Source organism: Aspergillus ochraceoroseus, assembly GCF_002846915.1.
Source record: "Aspergillus ochraceoroseus IBT 24754 chromosome Unknown P175scaffold_3, whole genome shotgun sequence".
NCBI classification, from domain to species: domain Eukaryota; kingdom Fungi; phylum Ascomycota; class Eurotiomycetes; order Eurotiales; family Aspergillaceae; genus Aspergillus; species Aspergillus ochraceoroseus.
In genome coordinates, this window is record NW_024468478.1 from 36,646 (window position 1) to 55,499 (window position 18,854).

At 32.7% G+C, this 18,854-nt stretch overlaps 5 protein-coding genes across 5 annotated transcripts; 2 read left to right on the forward strand and 3 right to left on the reverse strand.

Moving 5' to 3' along the window:
• P175DRAFT_0500199 (KxDL motif-containing protein) lies at window positions 1-1,664 on the forward strand. The gene is made up of 3 exons (XM_040896905.1): window positions 1-655; window positions 785-937; window positions 1,174-1,664. Exons 1-3 carry the CDS (start codon window positions 354-356, stop codon window positions 1,253-1,255), a joined length of 537 nt encoding a protein of 178 aa, XP_040752691.1. The 5' UTR covers window positions 1-353; the 3' UTR covers window positions 1,256-1,664.
• Window positions 1,665-13,278: 11,614 nt separating this feature from the next.
• P175DRAFT_0500202 (uncharacterized protein) lies at window positions 13,279-13,538 on the reverse strand. Its single transcript, XM_040896906.1, has one exon. The coding sequence runs from the start codon at window positions 13,472-13,474 to the stop codon at window positions 13,319-13,321; it is 156 nt and encodes a 51-aa protein (XP_040752692.1). The 5' UTR covers window positions 13,475-13,538; the 3' UTR covers window positions 13,279-13,318.
• A 19-nt stretch (window positions 13,539-13,557) lies between these two features.
• P175DRAFT_0179692 (uncharacterized protein) lies at window positions 13,558-14,440 on the reverse strand. The gene has a single exon (XM_040892520.1). The coding sequence runs from the start codon at window positions 14,162-14,164 to the stop codon at window positions 13,613-13,615; it is 552 nt and encodes a 183-aa protein (XP_040752693.1). The 5' UTR covers window positions 14,165-14,440; the 3' UTR covers window positions 13,558-13,612.
• An 89-nt stretch (window positions 14,441-14,529) lies between these two features.
• P175DRAFT_0435237 (AAA family ATPase SEC18) lies at window positions 14,530-16,967 on the reverse strand (the record flags this gene model as incomplete). The annotated part of the gene is made up of 3 exons (XM_040893718.1): window positions 14,530-16,455; window positions 16,504-16,819; window positions 16,885-16,967. The coding sequence occupies 3 exons, from the start codon at window positions 16,965-16,967 to the stop codon at window positions 14,530-14,532; spliced, it is 2,325 nt and encodes a 774-aa protein (XP_040752694.1).
• A 752-nt stretch (window positions 16,968-17,719) lies between these two features.
• On the forward strand, window positions 17,720-18,845 carry P175DRAFT_0491985 (uncharacterized protein; the record flags this gene model as incomplete). Its single annotated transcript, XM_040895862.1, has 2 exons — window positions 17,720-17,727; window positions 17,789-18,845. 2 exons carry the CDS (start codon window positions 17,720-17,722, stop codon window positions 18,843-18,845), a joined length of 1,065 nt encoding a protein of 354 aa, XP_040752695.1.
• Between the last annotated feature and the right edge of the window lie 9 nt (window positions 18,846-18,854).

Genomic DNA, 18,854 nt, shown 5'->3' on the forward strand with positions numbered 1-18,854 from the left:
AAAGTCCTCCGTGATAGCCCTTCGCCCAATGATTGACCCGTTCATCATGTCCCCTTCCCCTTTCATCCTCTTTTATCCCTCCTCCTCCTCGTCGTCCTCTTCGAGGATGGCTCCGCCGGATGGAAGACCGTCCGCCGGGGGGTTATAAAAAGCCTTATCTTTCCTTTGATCTTCCTGTCTGCTCCTTCTTTCTTTCTGTCCCAAGTCCTATCCTCCTCTTGACTTTGATAGACGTCGCCGGGTCTTTCCTCGTGACATTTTTTTATACCGTCTTGCTTGAAGACCATTACTCCTTGTGACCACTCCCTTCCGGACTCACCTACTTGGAACAAGTGTGTCTCTATCTTACCACAATGGCTACCCACCACTACCAGTCTCCCGCTCTTCCCATGAGCGTGCCCTCCAAAGCTCCGGGTCCTGCGAGTCTCTATCCCATCAGTCGAGTGTCTGGATCCCCTCCGGATCTGTCGGATACCAGCACTACCGTTGGAAGCCGTACCTCCGGCGGATTCAGTTACAGTTCCGGAAGCGGCGACTATGAGTCCAGCTCTGCCTCCTACTCTGGTGTCGATGTTGTTGACATTCTAAATGACCGCATGCAAAACGCATTCGACCCGACGCCTTTGGACAAAGCGTTAGCAATGCAGGCGCAAACGTAAGCATCCCCTTTGTATCCCCCGTTTTCCTCACCGACAAGAGCGAACTCGTGGCCACTGCAGGTATTTGGGCCGCTGGTGGCGGATATAATATTTGGTGACATTTTACTGACAGCGGTCCGAAATAGCTCTGGTCAGCTGAATGCAAAGCAGCGAGAACTTCTTGAGCTACAAGCTCTCGCCCAGAGACGCTTGAAGGGCGTCCGGGCGAATTTCGCGGACGGCATCAAGGTTGCTCGCGAGACCAAACGCGATCTAGAATGGACGCAGAAACGTGTCAAGTGAGTTCTAAGCATCTTTGTAGTCTTTGCAAACCCCACCCCCCAAGCACTCCTGTTGGGTTGTCGTCGACTTCCGCTCCGCCGAGAGGAAGAGCGGATGTCCGCCGCGCTCCGCCATGGGGAGAATTCTTGGCGGCATTCACGTCATAGGTGCAGCTGGGCGATTAGTTTCGACGGACAAAAAATCTGCTGCCCTAGATTGATTTTCAGCGAACTGACGAGATTCTGCCATTTAGTGCCCTAAAAGCTAAGGCCGAGAGCATTTACCCCGACGAGTACCGGCGAGCGTCCAAGAAGTACGCCTTTGACGACAACTAAAACACCGCAGGAAGCTGGTCTCCTCGGCGTATTTCTCTTTCAATTTCCTTCCTCCCTGAACATTCCGGAAGGCCATTTCGTATTAATATTGTAACGATCATGATGACGAACCTCAGTTTCTGTTTTAAGTAAAAACAGGTTTTAGGGATTTGAGTTCTTGGGTATTTCAAGTATTTTGCTTTTTCCGTCTCTTGCTTCTCCTTTCTGGGCTGGTCTTGTTGTTTCTTCCCTTTTTTTTTTTTCGCCGTGTGATGTGTAAAAATCAAACTTTGTGGCTCTCAGATAGTGCTTTTAATTGATGGAATATACCTGGTTACTCCACACAATTCCCATTCTGGGTTATTGACAGGTAACATGTACCTAGGAGAATGGATATAATCGACCACCCTTAGCTGGGTGGCGAGCAATCTCACCTGAGCACCAGCACATTAGGTCATGTGCGCGCACGTCCCTATATGATGACAACCATAGGGTGGAAAGAAGAGAAAGGAAAAGGAAAAGGGGAGAAGAATATCCCCTTTTCCTAAATTGTTACATCCCCCCCGTATACTTTGTATTTCCTGAGATCCAGAGGCGCCGATCACAAAACATATAGAGGGAAACCTGGCGTCATAGCGCAGTCAACCACCATCTAGACACAGCCCCAGACCACTAAAAGCAAGGCCTCATTGTCCTTGGGAACGGAGGGGCTCGCTAAGGTTAGGGAATCTTTCCTTCCGCCGAAGCAGCTTCGTGCCGGCTAGCGAGCCAGGGGCAAGCTAATTGCTCATTCTCCGTTGGTCGAGCGCACACCATGTCGTGAATTTCCGCCCCACCCTCTAAAATAGGATCGGCATAGTCACCGCATTTGTTTGCATGCGTCTGGACTTGTAATGCCCCGGCTCTGAGGAGGGATAGGGGTGAATTGTCGGATATATGATGATCCTAGGGGTAGCTCAATGGAAGCAGGTGATCGGATATATTGATGTGTGTGTCTGTTGGGGGGTTGTGTGCTTGCCTAAGGCCTTAATATAGGGTAATAACCCCTCTTTACTTACTAAGTATATCATGAGATACCCCTTTAATTCAATACACCCCCTCAGGTTCAAAAGATTTCATCTAGTTTAAACCTATAATTATATAATTTAAGATGCTATCCTTATTCTAGATAGGTTTAAACTATATTTAGTAATAGGTTATCTATTAACTTTAGTCTCTCTACTATCTCTAAATCCTTTATAAATACCTTAAAGTTTTGGTAGAGTAGTATCTTAGTTAACTTATCTATAATTATCTTAGTAGTAAGATAATATAATACTTTTATCCTTTCTTTCTAGATTTCCTGCCTAATCTAGTAGTTATAGATATTTACATGGTATAGCCTTATATTTAGGTAGTTAATTTCTTTATTTACTAGTTAGATAGTTTGTATATTATTATATTAAATATTAATAATTAGATTCTCTAACTCTACCTAAATTTTATCTAGTAAATATTTAGTAAAGATTCCTTCCTTTACTATATATAATAATACTAATAATTCTACTTTAGTTATAGAAATTATTATAATTACCTACTTACTAGCTTTCCACCCTATTATACCTCTAAATAGCTTCATAATATACCCCTATAAGCTTCTCTAGTCCTAATTATCTATAAATAAGGTATTACTATATAATAGGTAGTTATCTAAATCTCTAAGTTATAGAATAAGTTTATTTATTCTTTTTAAATATTATAAATATTAATCTACTTTAGTATAGTATTCTTTACTAGGGTTTATAAGGTACTAGAATAGCTAGAATATTATAAATATAATATCTAGTTATATTATAACTATTATATATATTATAGATCCTATCTTCTATTAATATTATTAAGTATATAAGTAAAATACTCTATCTTAATCTTTCTAAAGTATTATTTTTACTAATATAGAAGTAATATCTAGACCTTCCTTTTTATCTACTAGGTTAGTAATCTTATTAATATATGCTAACTAACCTAGCTAGATAAGCTTATTCTCTCTATCCTAGGTAATCTTTATTCCTAGAAACTATTACAGGTTATTTCCTCCTATTATCTTAAACTAGTCCTAAAGCTCTTATATAGTGGCCTGTATTTATACTAATAATTTTTAATAATAGGTAAATATAATATTATTTATATAAAAGAATATTAAGATCCTACCTCTAATAATATAATATAGTTTATATAGAATAGGTTTATATTCTAGTAACTTTAAGACCTTTTAGAGAGTTATCTATTATAAATAAGGGGACTATTTAAGTTTATATAGTATTTTCTTTAGTTTTAATACTTTATCTAGTTTTTAATATTCTAAAGATATTTTTATATATATTTCTTTATTATTATCTATATTAATAAATATATTTATAATATTATATTATTTTAATTCTAGATTAAATCAGGCTACTATTACTAGGAAGGTTTAAAAAAATCTTATTACTAGAGTTATAGTATATAAGTTCTTTATTAAATCCTTTTATTAATCTCCTCTTACTACTAGATATACTTTATATTTAGTTAAGTTACTATTTTAATTACTTTTATATATATATACTTATTTATATTCTAATATTTTTATATACTTAGGTCTATCTACTTCTATCTATATTTTTATTATTTCATGACTAGCTAGGTAGTCCTACTCTACCTTTATAAATTCTTTAAATAGTAGGTAGTTTTTAACTTGGTAGTATATCTTTAGAAGGGTTAGTAGCTAATCTAAGTAGATCCTAATTAAACTTTCTAGTTACCTATTTTATCTTTATATTTTTGCCTTAGAGGCTAGTATTCTATCTTATTAGATTAATTATATTAACCTCCCTGCCATGAATACTAATTTCTATATAATTTAGTAGCTTTTATTTAGCTTAATTTCTTCTTTAATTTTAGCTATCTTATATTAGTAAGTACCTGCTAATATTACTACTAACTATTCTAGGCTACTACCTAGTAGTATTAGATAGGCTATTTACTTATTTATATTAATATCTTTATCCTTATTTATAGCTTTAAGTACTAATCTTAATATTTAAATTAGATAATTAAGTAAGTTAAAATTACTTTCTAGAATATCTCTTATTATAGGGTAATCTATATTTAATACTCCTTAGATTAGAATATAGGTTTTAACTTTAATATCTTTAATTATTTATTTAAATTTATTAATTTTAATTATTAGGAAGTTATTTTTTATTACTTAAATAAATATATCTCTATTTCTTAAGAAGAATTCTTCCTTATTAAATATAATATTTTTTATATAGATAATCTTCTTTTCCTTTCTTAAGTTTTATATTTAATAAATATTAGTAGATTTATATCTTATTATATATTTTATAAATATTTTTAAGTTAAACTATTTTTTATACTTTACTATTATAGTTACTTATAATTTAATTATTATAAATATCTTATATCTATATATCTTTAGGTAAGCTCTTTAGAATTTCTTGTATTCTACTATTATTCTATCTTAGTAGGCAATATAAATATAGAATTAGTTAATTAGTATTTTCTATCTTACCTAATATTTAGGTATTTAGTTATATAGGTATACTACTATATAGATATATTTAGGCTATAAAAATATAAGTAGTTTTACTCCCTATCTTATTATATATACCTTCTCTTTTATTATACCTTCTAAGTACTCTGTACCTCTATTTTAGGCTAGTATATATAGAGTAAAGTAGTTAAGTCTTGCTCCTTTAAATTATATAAAGTCTTCTAACTATTCCTTTATCTTACTATCTAATTTAATTACTTAGGATTTGATATTATATTACCTCTCTAGGAGGATAAATAGATTAAGCAGGGTATTTTTAATTATCTTTATATATTAGTTTAAGAGGTAATAATCTTATATAAAACCTAATTACTTATTTATAACTAATAATAGGGCTTGGTAGTTATCTATTCCTATTTTAAAGTTATAAAAGTTAATTACTAACTATAGATCTAGTTTTTCTATAGTAATATAGTTCTTTTAGTTAATTTTTTACTTTATTTTTACTATATTATAGGTATTATATTCTATTATAGTAGGTCCTCTAATCCTTACCTCCTTAGTATTCTTAACTAGATAATCTAATACTTATAGTCCTGGATATCCAAGGCATAAATACTACTATTTTATATCTCTAATACTAGTAATAATTTAAAATATTACCTAGCCTATTATACTATATAATTTACTATTATATTCTATTATAAATTAGTTATATTTCTTATTAAGATAGGCTATTACTATACCTTTAGAGGTGTAGAGTAAGTTAGAGTTAGGATTATTCTTAAAATAGATATTTATTTAATTTAGTAATATAAATAATATTAAGTTATATACTATTTCTTTATAATAAGCTATATTCTTAAGAATTATATAGCTATATTTTATATCTTTGTCATGGTGTAGCCGTGTACCTATCTGGTTAGATTCTGCCCTAACTATCCACCTCTACTCCTATATTTAAGCCATGTTGCCCCTAATCCTGTTATAGCTCTTTAAGCTACATCCTTATCCTGACCTAACTCCTACCTATTATACCTATATATAGATAGCCTGAATATATACCTTATTATTAGCTATACTTACTACCTGCCTACTCCCTGTAATATTATATAGCTCCTACCCTAGGTATAGCTACTACTAATATATTAAAATAATCTAAACTACCCCTAATTATAGACTTAGTTAAGAAGTTTATAAACTATATTACTAATAACTCTACTACCTAGATTATTTACCTTAGATCTTATAATAGATATACTAATTCCCTAAAGAAGAAGATTCATGCCCTTTAAAACTAAGCTAATAAAGCTAGCCTAGAGCTAGTTAAAAAGAAGAGAGTAATACTATATTAAAAAGAAGAACTAGAAGTAATTTAATAGAAATTAATTAAATTTAAGTATATATTTATTATACTATAGATTATTATTACCTTTACTATATTTATTCCTATTACTATTCTTATCTCTACTAAATATACCTCCCTTATTAAAGTTATAGTAGCTAATATAATAAAAGTACTTATACTTATTTTTACTAGCCCTTTTCTTAATATCTATTTTAGTAAGAAACTTCCTAACCTATAAAAATTTAATAGTACTTATTCTAATCTTTACTACTTTATATAATAGATCTATAGTAAAATAAATACTAATCTAGATTATTTTCTAGCTATTAAAGCCTGACTAACCTATATAATAGGATATCTAACTAAAAAGGCTTATAAATTAATCCTACTTAAAATAAGATTTAGTATCCCCTAATTCTTAGACTATTCTAACTTACTTAATTATTTAGAAATAATATTTAGAGATTTTAATTAAATTTAAAATATTTAAAATTATTTCTATAATTAAAAATAAAAGAACTTAAATTTTAATACTTACTTTATAAAGTTCTATTACTTTACTTTAAAAAAAAAATACTTAATAACTCTCTAATATTCTTTCTAATCTAAAATATTTTAGTTAAATTTTAAGATATATTACTTTATAACTCTATCTTATTTTAAAATTTCTAAAAATATACTAACTATTTTTAATTACTAGAAAACTATTATTATTAATACTAGCTATAAGTATCCTATTCTTATCTAATATCTAGTTCCTATTATCTTAGCCTAGTAGTACTAAGGAATCTCCCTAGTTCTATCCTATCTAATTGCCTAGTCACACCCCCCGCGCCTAGAAGAGATTTAGATATTATAGATCTATTTTATACCTGCTATATATTATACTCCCCTAGGGAAGAATAATATAAGTATAAGAAATATTTTTACTATAGAAATAAAGTATATTATATAAAGAACTACTTCTTACTTAACTAATATTCTATATAAATTTAAAAGTAGATAAATATACTAGTATACTATACTAGCCTAATCTTTACTATAATATTACCTACTCCCTATACTATAATTTAGAATAACTATCTTACTACCCTAAAGAAATTTAACTAACTATACTCCCCTAATATCCTATCTAATTTAGAAAATAGAGTCTACCTAGCTATAGTTATTACCTAATACTAGAACATGTATAGAAGCCCTTACTACTAGATATACTATTCTATCTATCCTATATTATTACTAAATTAACTAACTTCCCTAATCCTTATTATATACATGTTAATTTAATAGTATAGTAAGTATAATTATACTAAGAAAATCTAAAAATACTAACTTATACTATAACTAATTCTAGAGCTAAAGAAGTTAGCTTTATAAATTACTAATAAATAAAAATATATAAACTAAAAATTATTCTACTTTTTTATTTAATATTCCTATCTAGCTTCTATAGTAAGAAAGTAAAAGAAAATATAATAACTTATTATATAAAAACTAACTTATTATTAAATAATTATTATAATTAAAAATCTATCTTTTATATTATCTATTTTTCTTATTACTTAATTATCCTAAAACTAGCCTAGCTTACTATATATAATCTAAAGATATATTTCTTTAATTAAATAATTATATTTAATAATTAATATTACTATAAATACTATAATATACCTCTTAAGCTTATAAGAGTAAGGGCCCTAATAAATATTCTCTAGAAAAATTAACCTAAGTAATTAAATTAATAAGAAGAATTACTAAAGTTAAAACTCTCTATATTTATAGAAATATACTAAATATCCCTAAAAATACTAGTTATATATACCTGCTATCTAGTATAGAAACTATACTAGACCTTATTAAATAAAGTTAATAAAAAACTAAAGTATAAAGATACTAGTCTTAAATTACTATTTATACTTCTCCTAGAATTATAAGATTTCTAAGATATATTTAATCTTTAAGAAGTAGAGAAGCTATTACTATACTAATTATATAATTATAATATTAAGATTTAAGAAAGAAAATAGCCTTTATTTAGTAAATTATACTTAATATTATAAATATAATTAATTATTCTAAAGAAATAGCTAGAAAAGAATCTAAAGAAAGATTTTATATATTCTAGCTTATTTCTAGCTATTTTTCCTATCTTATTTATTAATAAACCTAGAGGTAGCCTCTACTTATATATAGATTACTAAGGACTAAATATTATATTAATTAAGAATTATTATCTATTATTCCTGACTAAAGAAATCTTAAATAACCTATAAAGAATATAATATTTCTTTAAGATTAATCTAGTAGCTACCTTTAATAATATCTATATTAAGAAGAGGTTAGAGTACCTAATTACTTTTTAAACCTATTTTAGGCTATATAAGTCCTTAATTATATTATTTAGTCTAACTAATATCCTAGCTACTTTCTAATATTTTATAAATAATATTCTATAATAGTATATAAATATATTTTATAATATATTTCTAGATAATATTCTAATCTATAACTATATAAGAAAAGAATATATTAAATACTTAAAATAAATATTATAAATTTTAAAAGATAATAACCTATATATAAAGATATCTAAGTATAAATTTTACTAGCTAGAAATTAAGTTTTTAAATATTATTATTAGAAGAAAAGATACCTATATAGATCTTAAGAAGATTAAGACTATAGTAAATTAAAAGCTACTTAAGATAGTTACTAATATTAAGAGTTTTATAAGATTTATTAGATTCTATTAATATTTTATTAAAGGATTCTTATAGATTCTTATGTTTATTATTACTTTAAAGAAGAAAAGAACCCTATTCTTATAAATTTTAACTTATTAGATTACTTTTAAAATACTAAAAGTAAAATTTATTAAGAAACTAATACTAAGGTCCTTTAATTAGGATTAACTAGCTATTTTAAAAACTAATACCTTAGACTTTATATTTACTAGAGTATTATTATAATATAATAATAATAGAATTCTATACCTAGTAAGATTCTACTTAAAAAAAATAACTTTAATTAAGTATAATTATAAGATATATAATAAAAAGTTACTAGTAATTATTTATTACTTAGAAAAATAAATTCTAGAATTAGAAAGATACTAGTATCTAATTAAAATTATAATTAACTATAGAAATCTAGAGTATTTTATAATAATTAAGATATTAAACTAATAATAAGCCTAATAATCTAAATTTCTATCTTATTTTAACTTTATAATTAATTATTACCTAGGTAAGTATAGAATAAAACTAGATAATTTAACTAGAAAATTATAAAATCTTTCTAAGAAAAGGAATAAATACTTACTATACTAGAATTAAATAATATTAAAAAGAGAAAATTTAGCAAGCTTCTTATTTAAATACTTAGAGAAGTTATAGAGTTAGTAAATATTATAATTAATCTAGTTCTAAGCTATTACTAGAAAGAAATTAATATATTTCTAGCTACCTAAGCTTAAAGAAAAAAAGACTATCTAGTTTCTTAAATAATTAAGAAAGTATCTAGATAGAGGTTATAAATAAGATCTAGTCCTTAATAATATTCTAGAAAATCTAGAAAAGAACTATAATTATTATCTATTAATTATATTATTTAAGTATATTTATTATTCTAAACTCCTATTTTACTATAATTAACTATATATCCCTAATATAGAAAAATTAAAGGTAAAACTAATATATAAATATTATAAAAATATAATTATTAATTATTAAAATAAATTAAAAATTTATAAATTACTATTATAATTATATTACTAGCCTAGAATATTATAATTTATAGAATAATAAATTTATAACTATTATATTTATAAATAATCTATATCTTATTAAAATAAATATTAAGAAGTATTTTATTTCTTACTTATACTTAAAGATCCTTAAAAAGATATATCTATTAATTTTATTATATATTTATTCTAAAGCTTAGGCTTTAATACTATTATAGTAATAATTAACTAGTTAATAAAATTTTAATACTATATTCCTTATAATAGTACCTATAATATTAAGAGAGCTACTTATTTATTTTAAGATTATATTTAAAGATTTTATAAATTTCCTAAGTTTATTATATTTAATTAAGGATCCTAATTTATATTAATATTCTAGATATATTTAAATTATACTTTAAAGATAAGATTATTTTTATTTATTATTTACTATTCTAAGACTAATAAGTAAATTAAATATATAAATATTATTTTAAAATAATATTTATAAATTTATATTAACTACCTATAAAATAATTAGGCTAAATAGCTACTTATAATAGAATTTACTACTAATAATACTAATTTTAAGATTACTAGATACTTTTTATTTTTTACTTTATATAGTTTTAACCCCTATATAAGATTTAAGTCTATTTTATTTAATTACTACTTATAAACTTATAATACTTATTAATTTACCCTAATTATAAAGTAAATATAGGAATATTACTATACTACTATAATTATTACTTAAGCCTACTATAAATATTATACTAATTAAAAATACTATCTTACTAGATACTATACTAAGGGCTAATTAATCTAATTAAATATTAAGAATATCATGATCCTATACCCTTAAAAAAAATTAGATTAGAAAAATCTAAACCCCTTCCTTATTAGGAAGGTTATTAGCTCTTATACTTATAAACTAGACTTACCTAAAAATATAAAAATATATCTAGTATTTTATATTAAATTATTATACTTAATTATTAAAAATCTATTATCTAGATAAGAGAAAATTAAACTCCTATATATTAAAGTTAATAGTATTAAGAAATAAGAGATTAAGAAAATAATTAACTCCTACTAGAACTACTATAATTAAGATAATTACCTATATTTAAAGTATATTATTAAATAAGTTAAATATCCTACTATTACTAAAGTTCCTACTAGCTACCTAAAGAATATTACTAAATATATTATTACTTATTATTATTACTACCCTAGAAAGCCTAAACCTTAGGAATACTTTGCTAGAGCTTAGCCTAAGAGAGGGGATACTATTATAGTATAGCTATATACCTATTTAGTTAGATTCTACCCTAATTATCTACCTCTACTCCTATATTTAAGCTATATTGCCCCTAATCCTGTTATAGCTCTTTAAGCTATATCCTTGTCCTGACCTAATCCCTACCTATTGTACCTATATGTAGATAGCCTGAATATACACCCTGCTATTAGCTACACCTACTGCCCGCCTGCTCCCCATGACAATCTTTATCTCTTTAAGTTATAATCTATATACTAATATCTTTATATCCTATAATAGATACTTTTGAGTCTCCTACTTATATATAATTATCTTATATTAATTCTATATATTACTTAAATTAATATAAATTATTAAATATATAAATTAATAATTCTAAGTTAAGAATAATAAAGTACTATAATAAATATAGTATAGTTTTAAATTAAGTATTAAATAAAGCTTTAACTTTACCTTTATTCTTATCTTTTATTTAACTTACTCCTTAGTTATTTCTTCCTTCTAGTTATTCTAGATCTTGTTTATTTTATTCTTATTCCTTTGCTACCTTTTTAGCTAGAGCCTTATTTATCTTAAGTTATATATTAACTAGCTTTCTTATTATACTCCTTTCCTTGAAGTCCTTGGGCGCCTTTTCTAGAAATAAATAAAAATATTATATCTATTCATGCCTTTAAAAATATATATTATATAATTAATATAAGTTCTTAAAAGTACTCCTTTTAGAGTCTATTCTTTCTATATTATTATATCTATACTTATATTTTATTCTCTTATCTTATAGTAGGGATATTTCTTTATTACTAGTTATATTTATTATATCTTTAGTAATAAATATTAGTCTAAAAGCCCCTCTACTAGTCTTACTATACTACTATAGGAATATATTAATAGTATTATAAAAGTTATTTACTATAATATAGAATAATAATATTCTTACTAGTATTTTCTTTTTATAATCTAACTAATAAAATATAGTCTAGGATAGAGCTAGATAATATATTATATTTAGGAAGTCTTCTATCTAGTCTAGTAATAATATTATAACTCTAAAATTTACTTTAATTATTTATTAAATAGTAAATTCCTAGTTATTTAACTAACTAACTAGGTTATCTTTCAGGGGTTAGATTACCTTTATATAGGTATTATAGGCTATATTTTAAATTTATCTTTAGTTAACTATTATATATTCTTTTAATTTAAGATACTACTTCTCTAGAATTTCTATTAACTTATAATAAAAATAGTAAACCTTTAGGAAAATAGTATATTAGATCTATTTTTTTAATTTCTTAAGTTCTATATTCTAATAGTTATACTTATCTATTTCTATTTTATAGAGTACTACTTTAAAATTAAAGTCTTATAATAATATTATAGAACTCCTAGTACTATTTACTAGTAAAGTCTCTCTATTATCCCTAATTAGTCTAGTAAGTTATTATAGATAACTCTTATTATTTTCTATTATCTCTTACAAATAGTTATCTCTTGCCTGTACTTTAAATAAGGATTACTATATTAGCTAGTCTTCCTACTTAGTAAGCCTTACTACATTATCTTTATTATTAGTAGTTAGAGGCATTACGCTTAGTATTTTACTAATTAGTAGGTTTAGTAGGGATTGTCAGTATTTTAATAATTAATAGATTTTAGTAGGGATTATTAGTATAGATTCACATGCTTTAAGTAAATATAAGACTCTTAATTATTAGATATATAATGATCCTAGGGGTAGCTCAATAGAAGTAGGTGATTGGATATATTAATATGTGTGTCTATTAGGGGGTTGTGTGCTTGCCTAAGGCCTTAATATAGGGTAATAACCCCCCTTTGCTTACTAAGTACATCACGAGATACCCCTTCAATTCAACATGAATATATGGTCACGTGCCAAGTATACGGAAAGGGAAAGCGGCGAGATTTGACAGGTCAGGTCCAATAGTTGGCATTGTGCCACGCTATACCGCCCTGCGATTTATATCTAGGCAACTGTGTGTAATTGCACCTCTAACTGTGTAGAGCAGATATTTGGATTGTATTGAATGCCAGACAAAGTAAGGTAAAATCATGCATTATGGATCATTCATCAGACAGAAAAAGGGGTATTGTGTCAGTCCTGGATTTTGCTATTTGTTGCGATCCTGCCCCGACGTAAAACAGGAAAATAACACAATTGCTCGCCCTCAAGCTTGGGGGAAAGCAGGAACAGCCTTCATACCTTTCCACGGCTCTTCGATAAAGCTAGGAAGGAAGTATACGGTGTCGGTGTTATCTAGCCTAAGCCCTGCAGACAACTTAACTAACTCCTCCTTGCTGATCAGAGAGCCGTTCGGAGCCATGTATCCTTCCTCTAGATTATGTTGCTGAGAATCCTGATCTTCCTGCTTATTGCCTTTCCATCCCCTGGATCTTCTCTTTCTATTCTTCTTCATCATTTGGTTGCTCTTGACGTTGGTGTACGCCTGAGTGTGGTCACCTTAATCCGCAGGACAAGGAATCAGCCGGTTGCTCCCTTTTTGATAGATGTATCTCATGGATTTACCTATAGAAAACCCCTCGCACTTCTTATTTGCTCCTGGATAGCGCGGGCATCGTTCATTTGTAGGTCCAATTTCATCATTCTCTCCATCGCGGGCATAATTTCTCATGCTGCCTTTACCCTCCATAGCGAAGCAACTGCCTCCCATGACATTGGTATCCTTTGGCGTAAACGGGGAGATCGATCCGGTTTTCAGTTTATCGGTACCACGCAGAGCCAGGGCCTTCCATTCTTCAAAAAGCGAGGATGAGCGCATCTGCATGCGTCTGGGACTGTTGGGATAACCCTGAACGTTGACGGGTGAGATGGTTTGGCGCTGGTGGTCTTCTGTTTGCGTGGCAGGAGGAGGGATACTGGCAGAATAAGTTTTCAGGGTGTCTGGGGCCCACTCCTCGAAAAGGGAGTACTCTCTACTGGAGAGTTCCTTTTTCAAGATTTCCTTGGGTGCGCATTGGCGTGACATGGTCATTTTGTTGGTTGAATGGTCCATTGTTTTCGATGGATGAGGGTAAATGGGATTGATGATAGCGTGAGGTGAGACAGGACAAATATGGAAGGAGATGATGGGATGAGATGGGAATGTGGCGAGGGAAAAAAGAACAACACATCTTGTCTGAGGCACGGGGAAAGTACCTAAGTATTTATGTGGGAGTGTTGGAGTGTTGGAGAGAACATGACCTAAGTAACTGCCGTGTTTTCACTCAGCAACAGCACATTAGGGCAATTGTCAACTAGTGAATACCTAGTGAGTGGCCTCTAGCTAGGTACACCGGTTATTCTTTCTTGAAAAATGTATTATTTCATATCTATGGAGTAACACCTCGCTATTCCATCATAACTACCTGAAAAGGGAATCTATGCAAAGCCTTCTCCCTCCTCTTGCTCTCGTTCTGCAAACCTACCAGCGTTCCTGTTTCTGGAAGGAAGACGTCCTTGATCAATTGTTTTGTTGATCACATGTACAAACCTATCCACCATATTCTCAGTGTCCCGGCGCGCCGTCTCAATTCCCAGAAGAATATTCTTAATGCCAACGCCAACTGCAGTATCCTCCGTCATGTCACCAATACGGCCTAGCGCAGCCCGAATTTGGTCGTCTGTGAAAGCCTCGGATTCTTGCATAATGCGTTCAAGTTCTTCGTGTCTTGTAACGTTCGGAACCTTGACGTCAGAATTAATGGATCTATAAATACCCAGTTCCTTCATCAGCGCCCTCTCATTAGTGGTTGCAATGACAAGAAGTCGACGACCGTTGGTAGGCTGTTTCTTAAGGAAGACGATCAAGGTCTGCAATACGGAGTTGCTGAATCGGGGCCCTGTCGAGACATAATCGATGATTTGTTCAACATTATCGAGGACGACAACACTTGTCTGACTCTTATAGGCATCATTAAATACCCTGCTGATGTGTTGAACCTTAGCAGGTTCGCTGAGCCCAACCATATCTTCAGGACAGATCAGTTTGATGAAAGGGAAACCCGAGTCAATAGCCATCCGAGCGGCAAGGGCAGTTTTTCCGCTTGCGGGAGGTCCATATAGCAAGACAGAAAACAGACGCGTGCGCTCAGCCTCGCCAACAACCTTTACAAACAACTCTCCTTCCTTCAGGATCTGATCGATTTCATCGGAATAATCGATAATTCCATACTGGATACGCTGATTGAGCTCATCTTCGGATATACCAAAGGCCGGCTGAATTTCATCAAGAGCCTGGCGGAAGTCTCCATGATTGATCTTCATATCCGCAGCATCCTCCTTGACCCTGACGGTCTTTCCAAACTCAATATGACGCTTGAAGGCGAAGGAAGTTGCTGACTTCACAAGACCGGCAATCTCAGCACCTGAAAAGTTCTTGGTCAGGGCCGCTAGCTCTGGCAAGTTCACACTTGCATCCATCAAATCATTCTCCTTCATATTTTGGGTGTGAATCTTGAGAATTTGTTCTCTGCCCTCTTCATCCGGAAGCGAAATTTCAACATGCACTTCAAGACGGCCGGGTCGTAACAATGCATCATCAATCATGTCCTTCCGGTTGGTCATACCAATCAGGAGAATGTTGTTGAGTTGGTCAACACCATCCAGCTTGGAAAGCAGCTGATTCACCACGCTGTCTCCCACGCCGGTACCGCCTGTTCCAGTTCCACGCTGCTTACATACAGCATCAAGTTCGTCAAAGATGATGATGTGGAGTCCACTTTCGTCGCCCTTTTCCCTATACTCCTGCTCTGCGTCGGCAAAGAGTTTTCGGATGTTCTCTTCTGACTGTCCGACAAACTTGTTAAGCACCTCGGGACCGTTGATAATCTTCGGTTCCCTTGCGTTCAGCATCTTACCAATTTGACGAGCAATCAAGGTTTTACCCGTTCCAGGAGGTCCGTAAAGCAGAATACCCTTGACGTGTTGGATACCAAGCTTTGAAACCAACCCAGGAGGAAAGATACGCGATGCAAACGCTCGACGGAAGATTGTGAAAAACTCGGAATCAAGACCTCCAATTCCCATGTTTTCGAATTTGAAATCGGGCTGGATGATGGCGTTCGCTACTGGTCGACGACTTGAGGGCTTAATCTTGATCCCACTACGAGCATCCTTGAAAAAATTGATCAAGGTATGTCTAGTAATAATACCCCTGGCGGAAGGATCAGTCTCAACCCTCTCGACGCTCTGCTTCTCAGAAGCCAAGTTGACTCGCTGGATAGTCTTGACACTCAAGATGAGTGGGACGCCATGGTGGTCCATTAAGATCTTTTGGCCAGGAGCAAATATTTGATTTTCGAAATTCTATTCATATTAGTAACAGTGTGCGCAAGTTAGAATATGTGGAAATACCTTAATCACGGCCGCGCCCAGATCATCCTGATCATATAAAGTATCCGTCTTTTTAGATCCGGCAAATTCAATCTCAATATCCGTTGACCCTAGATATGCCTCTCCGCCCTGGTGGAACGGATCATAGATCTGCACCTCAACCGTATCCTTGAAAGCGACATCAGCCCACTTGCGCTGGGGGTCGGACATGCCGATTTGTCCGGACAGTATCTCATCGAGCGGGCGGGCAGAAAACACATAGAGGCCTTTTGCAAGAAGCAAAATATCTTCATTTCCAAAACGAGAGCGTGGGAAATCCTGTGTTGAAACGGCAACACTAGAAACAAGTTAGTCAGTAACAAATTTTCCACCCTGGAAATTGTCTAAATGTTCCAAACTTACAGGTTACCGAAAATACATGCCTTATCTGGACTCTTAACCGGGTTCAACACCCAGGTTGCGCTTCCAGGGGATCTGCCTCCCATGGGCGCTTGCCCCGGGGTTGGACGAGGGGCTGGACCCCCTACGGGTCGTCGAGCCTGTTGTGGAGCTCCGTAGTCTCTGAAGTTGGAATATGTCAGCTATATATTGCGACATTTTCATAGGCCATCCAAGTTCATACCCTACATTCGGACCGGCGTCTCTTGAAGGATGACCTTGCTGAGGTGGGGGGCGTGAGTAGCCATCTCTTTGAGGGGGGTGAGAGCCAAACGGATTTGGCATGGAATAGTTGTTGCGATTAAACATTGTAGCCCATAAACCCCGAAATACCGAGAGTGAAGTAAAACGAATATAGGTGTATATACGTTTAAAATCGATGTGAAGCTAGGTGCATGAAATGGTGGCGGTAAAGCGTGGCTGCCGGCAGCTTATGGTCACGTTGATCGATGAAGCTTAATCAATGAAGCACAAAACTGGCGAGCGTTGAAGATGATGACTAAATATCAATATCCTTAATCTGTACAGTAAAGGTAGAATAAGAGTAGATGAATTAACAGAAAGTGTGAGAGTGTTGATGTGAATGCGAACGTGGCGACATTGCAGCTCTGTCCGCAGCGCGCTTGGGAGCTCCATAGCCACCCACCGGCTCCCGGAGCTCCGCTTTTGCCGATTCCAGGTTCCTCCGCCGCAACTGTATTCTTAGCTATCCACTGGATTTGTGTTTTGCATGCTGTTTCTAAACTACACCTCTTCCCCGGCCAGTTGTTTTTTTGGAACTTGACCGTATATACTAAAAATGCCTCTGTGAGTTCTTCCATCTCCGTTGACAGCAGATACTTAAGTACTGATTAGCCATTTTCAATAGCCACCTTCTCGGAAAGAAGTCTTGGAACGTCTATAATCAAGAGAATATCGCCCGCGTCCGGCGCGATGAGGCGCAAGCAAAGGCACAAGAAGAGGAGGAGGAACGGCGTATGCAGGAGATCGATGCTGAGCGAAGAATCCACATCCTCCGTGGTGAACAACCCCCGACTCCGCCCCCACCGCCGTCGCACCCGACCATCTCCCGATTAGAAAGGAAAGGATACCCTGATAGCACGGGGCCCACCAAGAAGCGAAGACGCCTAGCAGGTGAAAATGATACGGATCGCGATATCAGAATAGCTCGAGAAGATGCAGAGCTGGCGCTCGCGAAGCGGGAGGAGCTGGTTCTCTCTCATAAAAGCGATGCGCCGCTTCGGGATCGTGCTGGACACATCAACTTATTTCCCGAAGAGGAAACACGCAAGTACGTGGAGAAAAACCCAGAGGCAGAAAAGGAGGCAGCAGAAAAGCAGCGAAGCTACGAAGACCAGTATACCATGCGATTTTCTAATGCAGCGGGCTTCCGTCAAAATGTCGGTCAAAACCCCTGGTATTCATCATCTCAGGGTAATGGCGCTGCTCCAGACTCTATCCCAAGCACTGATGTTTGGGGCAACGAGGATCCTATGAGAAAGGAGAGGGAGAAAACGCGAATGGACCGAAACGACCCCCTTGTTGCGATGAAGAAGGGCATCTGCCAGCTAAAGTCCATTGAAGGGGAAAGGAAAAAATGGAACGAAGAGAGAAATAGAGAACTTGAATCTCTAAGATCCACCGAGAAAACTCGATCGCATCGCCGTAGGAGGGTCCCCTCGACGGATAGCCTTGAGGACTTCAAACTTGATGCGACACCCGATAGACATCGCGAAGAGAGTAACCAACGATCGCGTAAGCATCACCGGCATTCCCGTGATAAATCTCCAAATCGCTCGCACAGAAGACCTATCAGTCCCAAGTCTCCTTCGCATTATCAACGTGATCGTCATCATCGCCACCGAATCAGAGATGGTAGCCAGCGTGAAGGCGATGGTGATTCAAGATATCATCGACGACAATAGTGTGCGAGT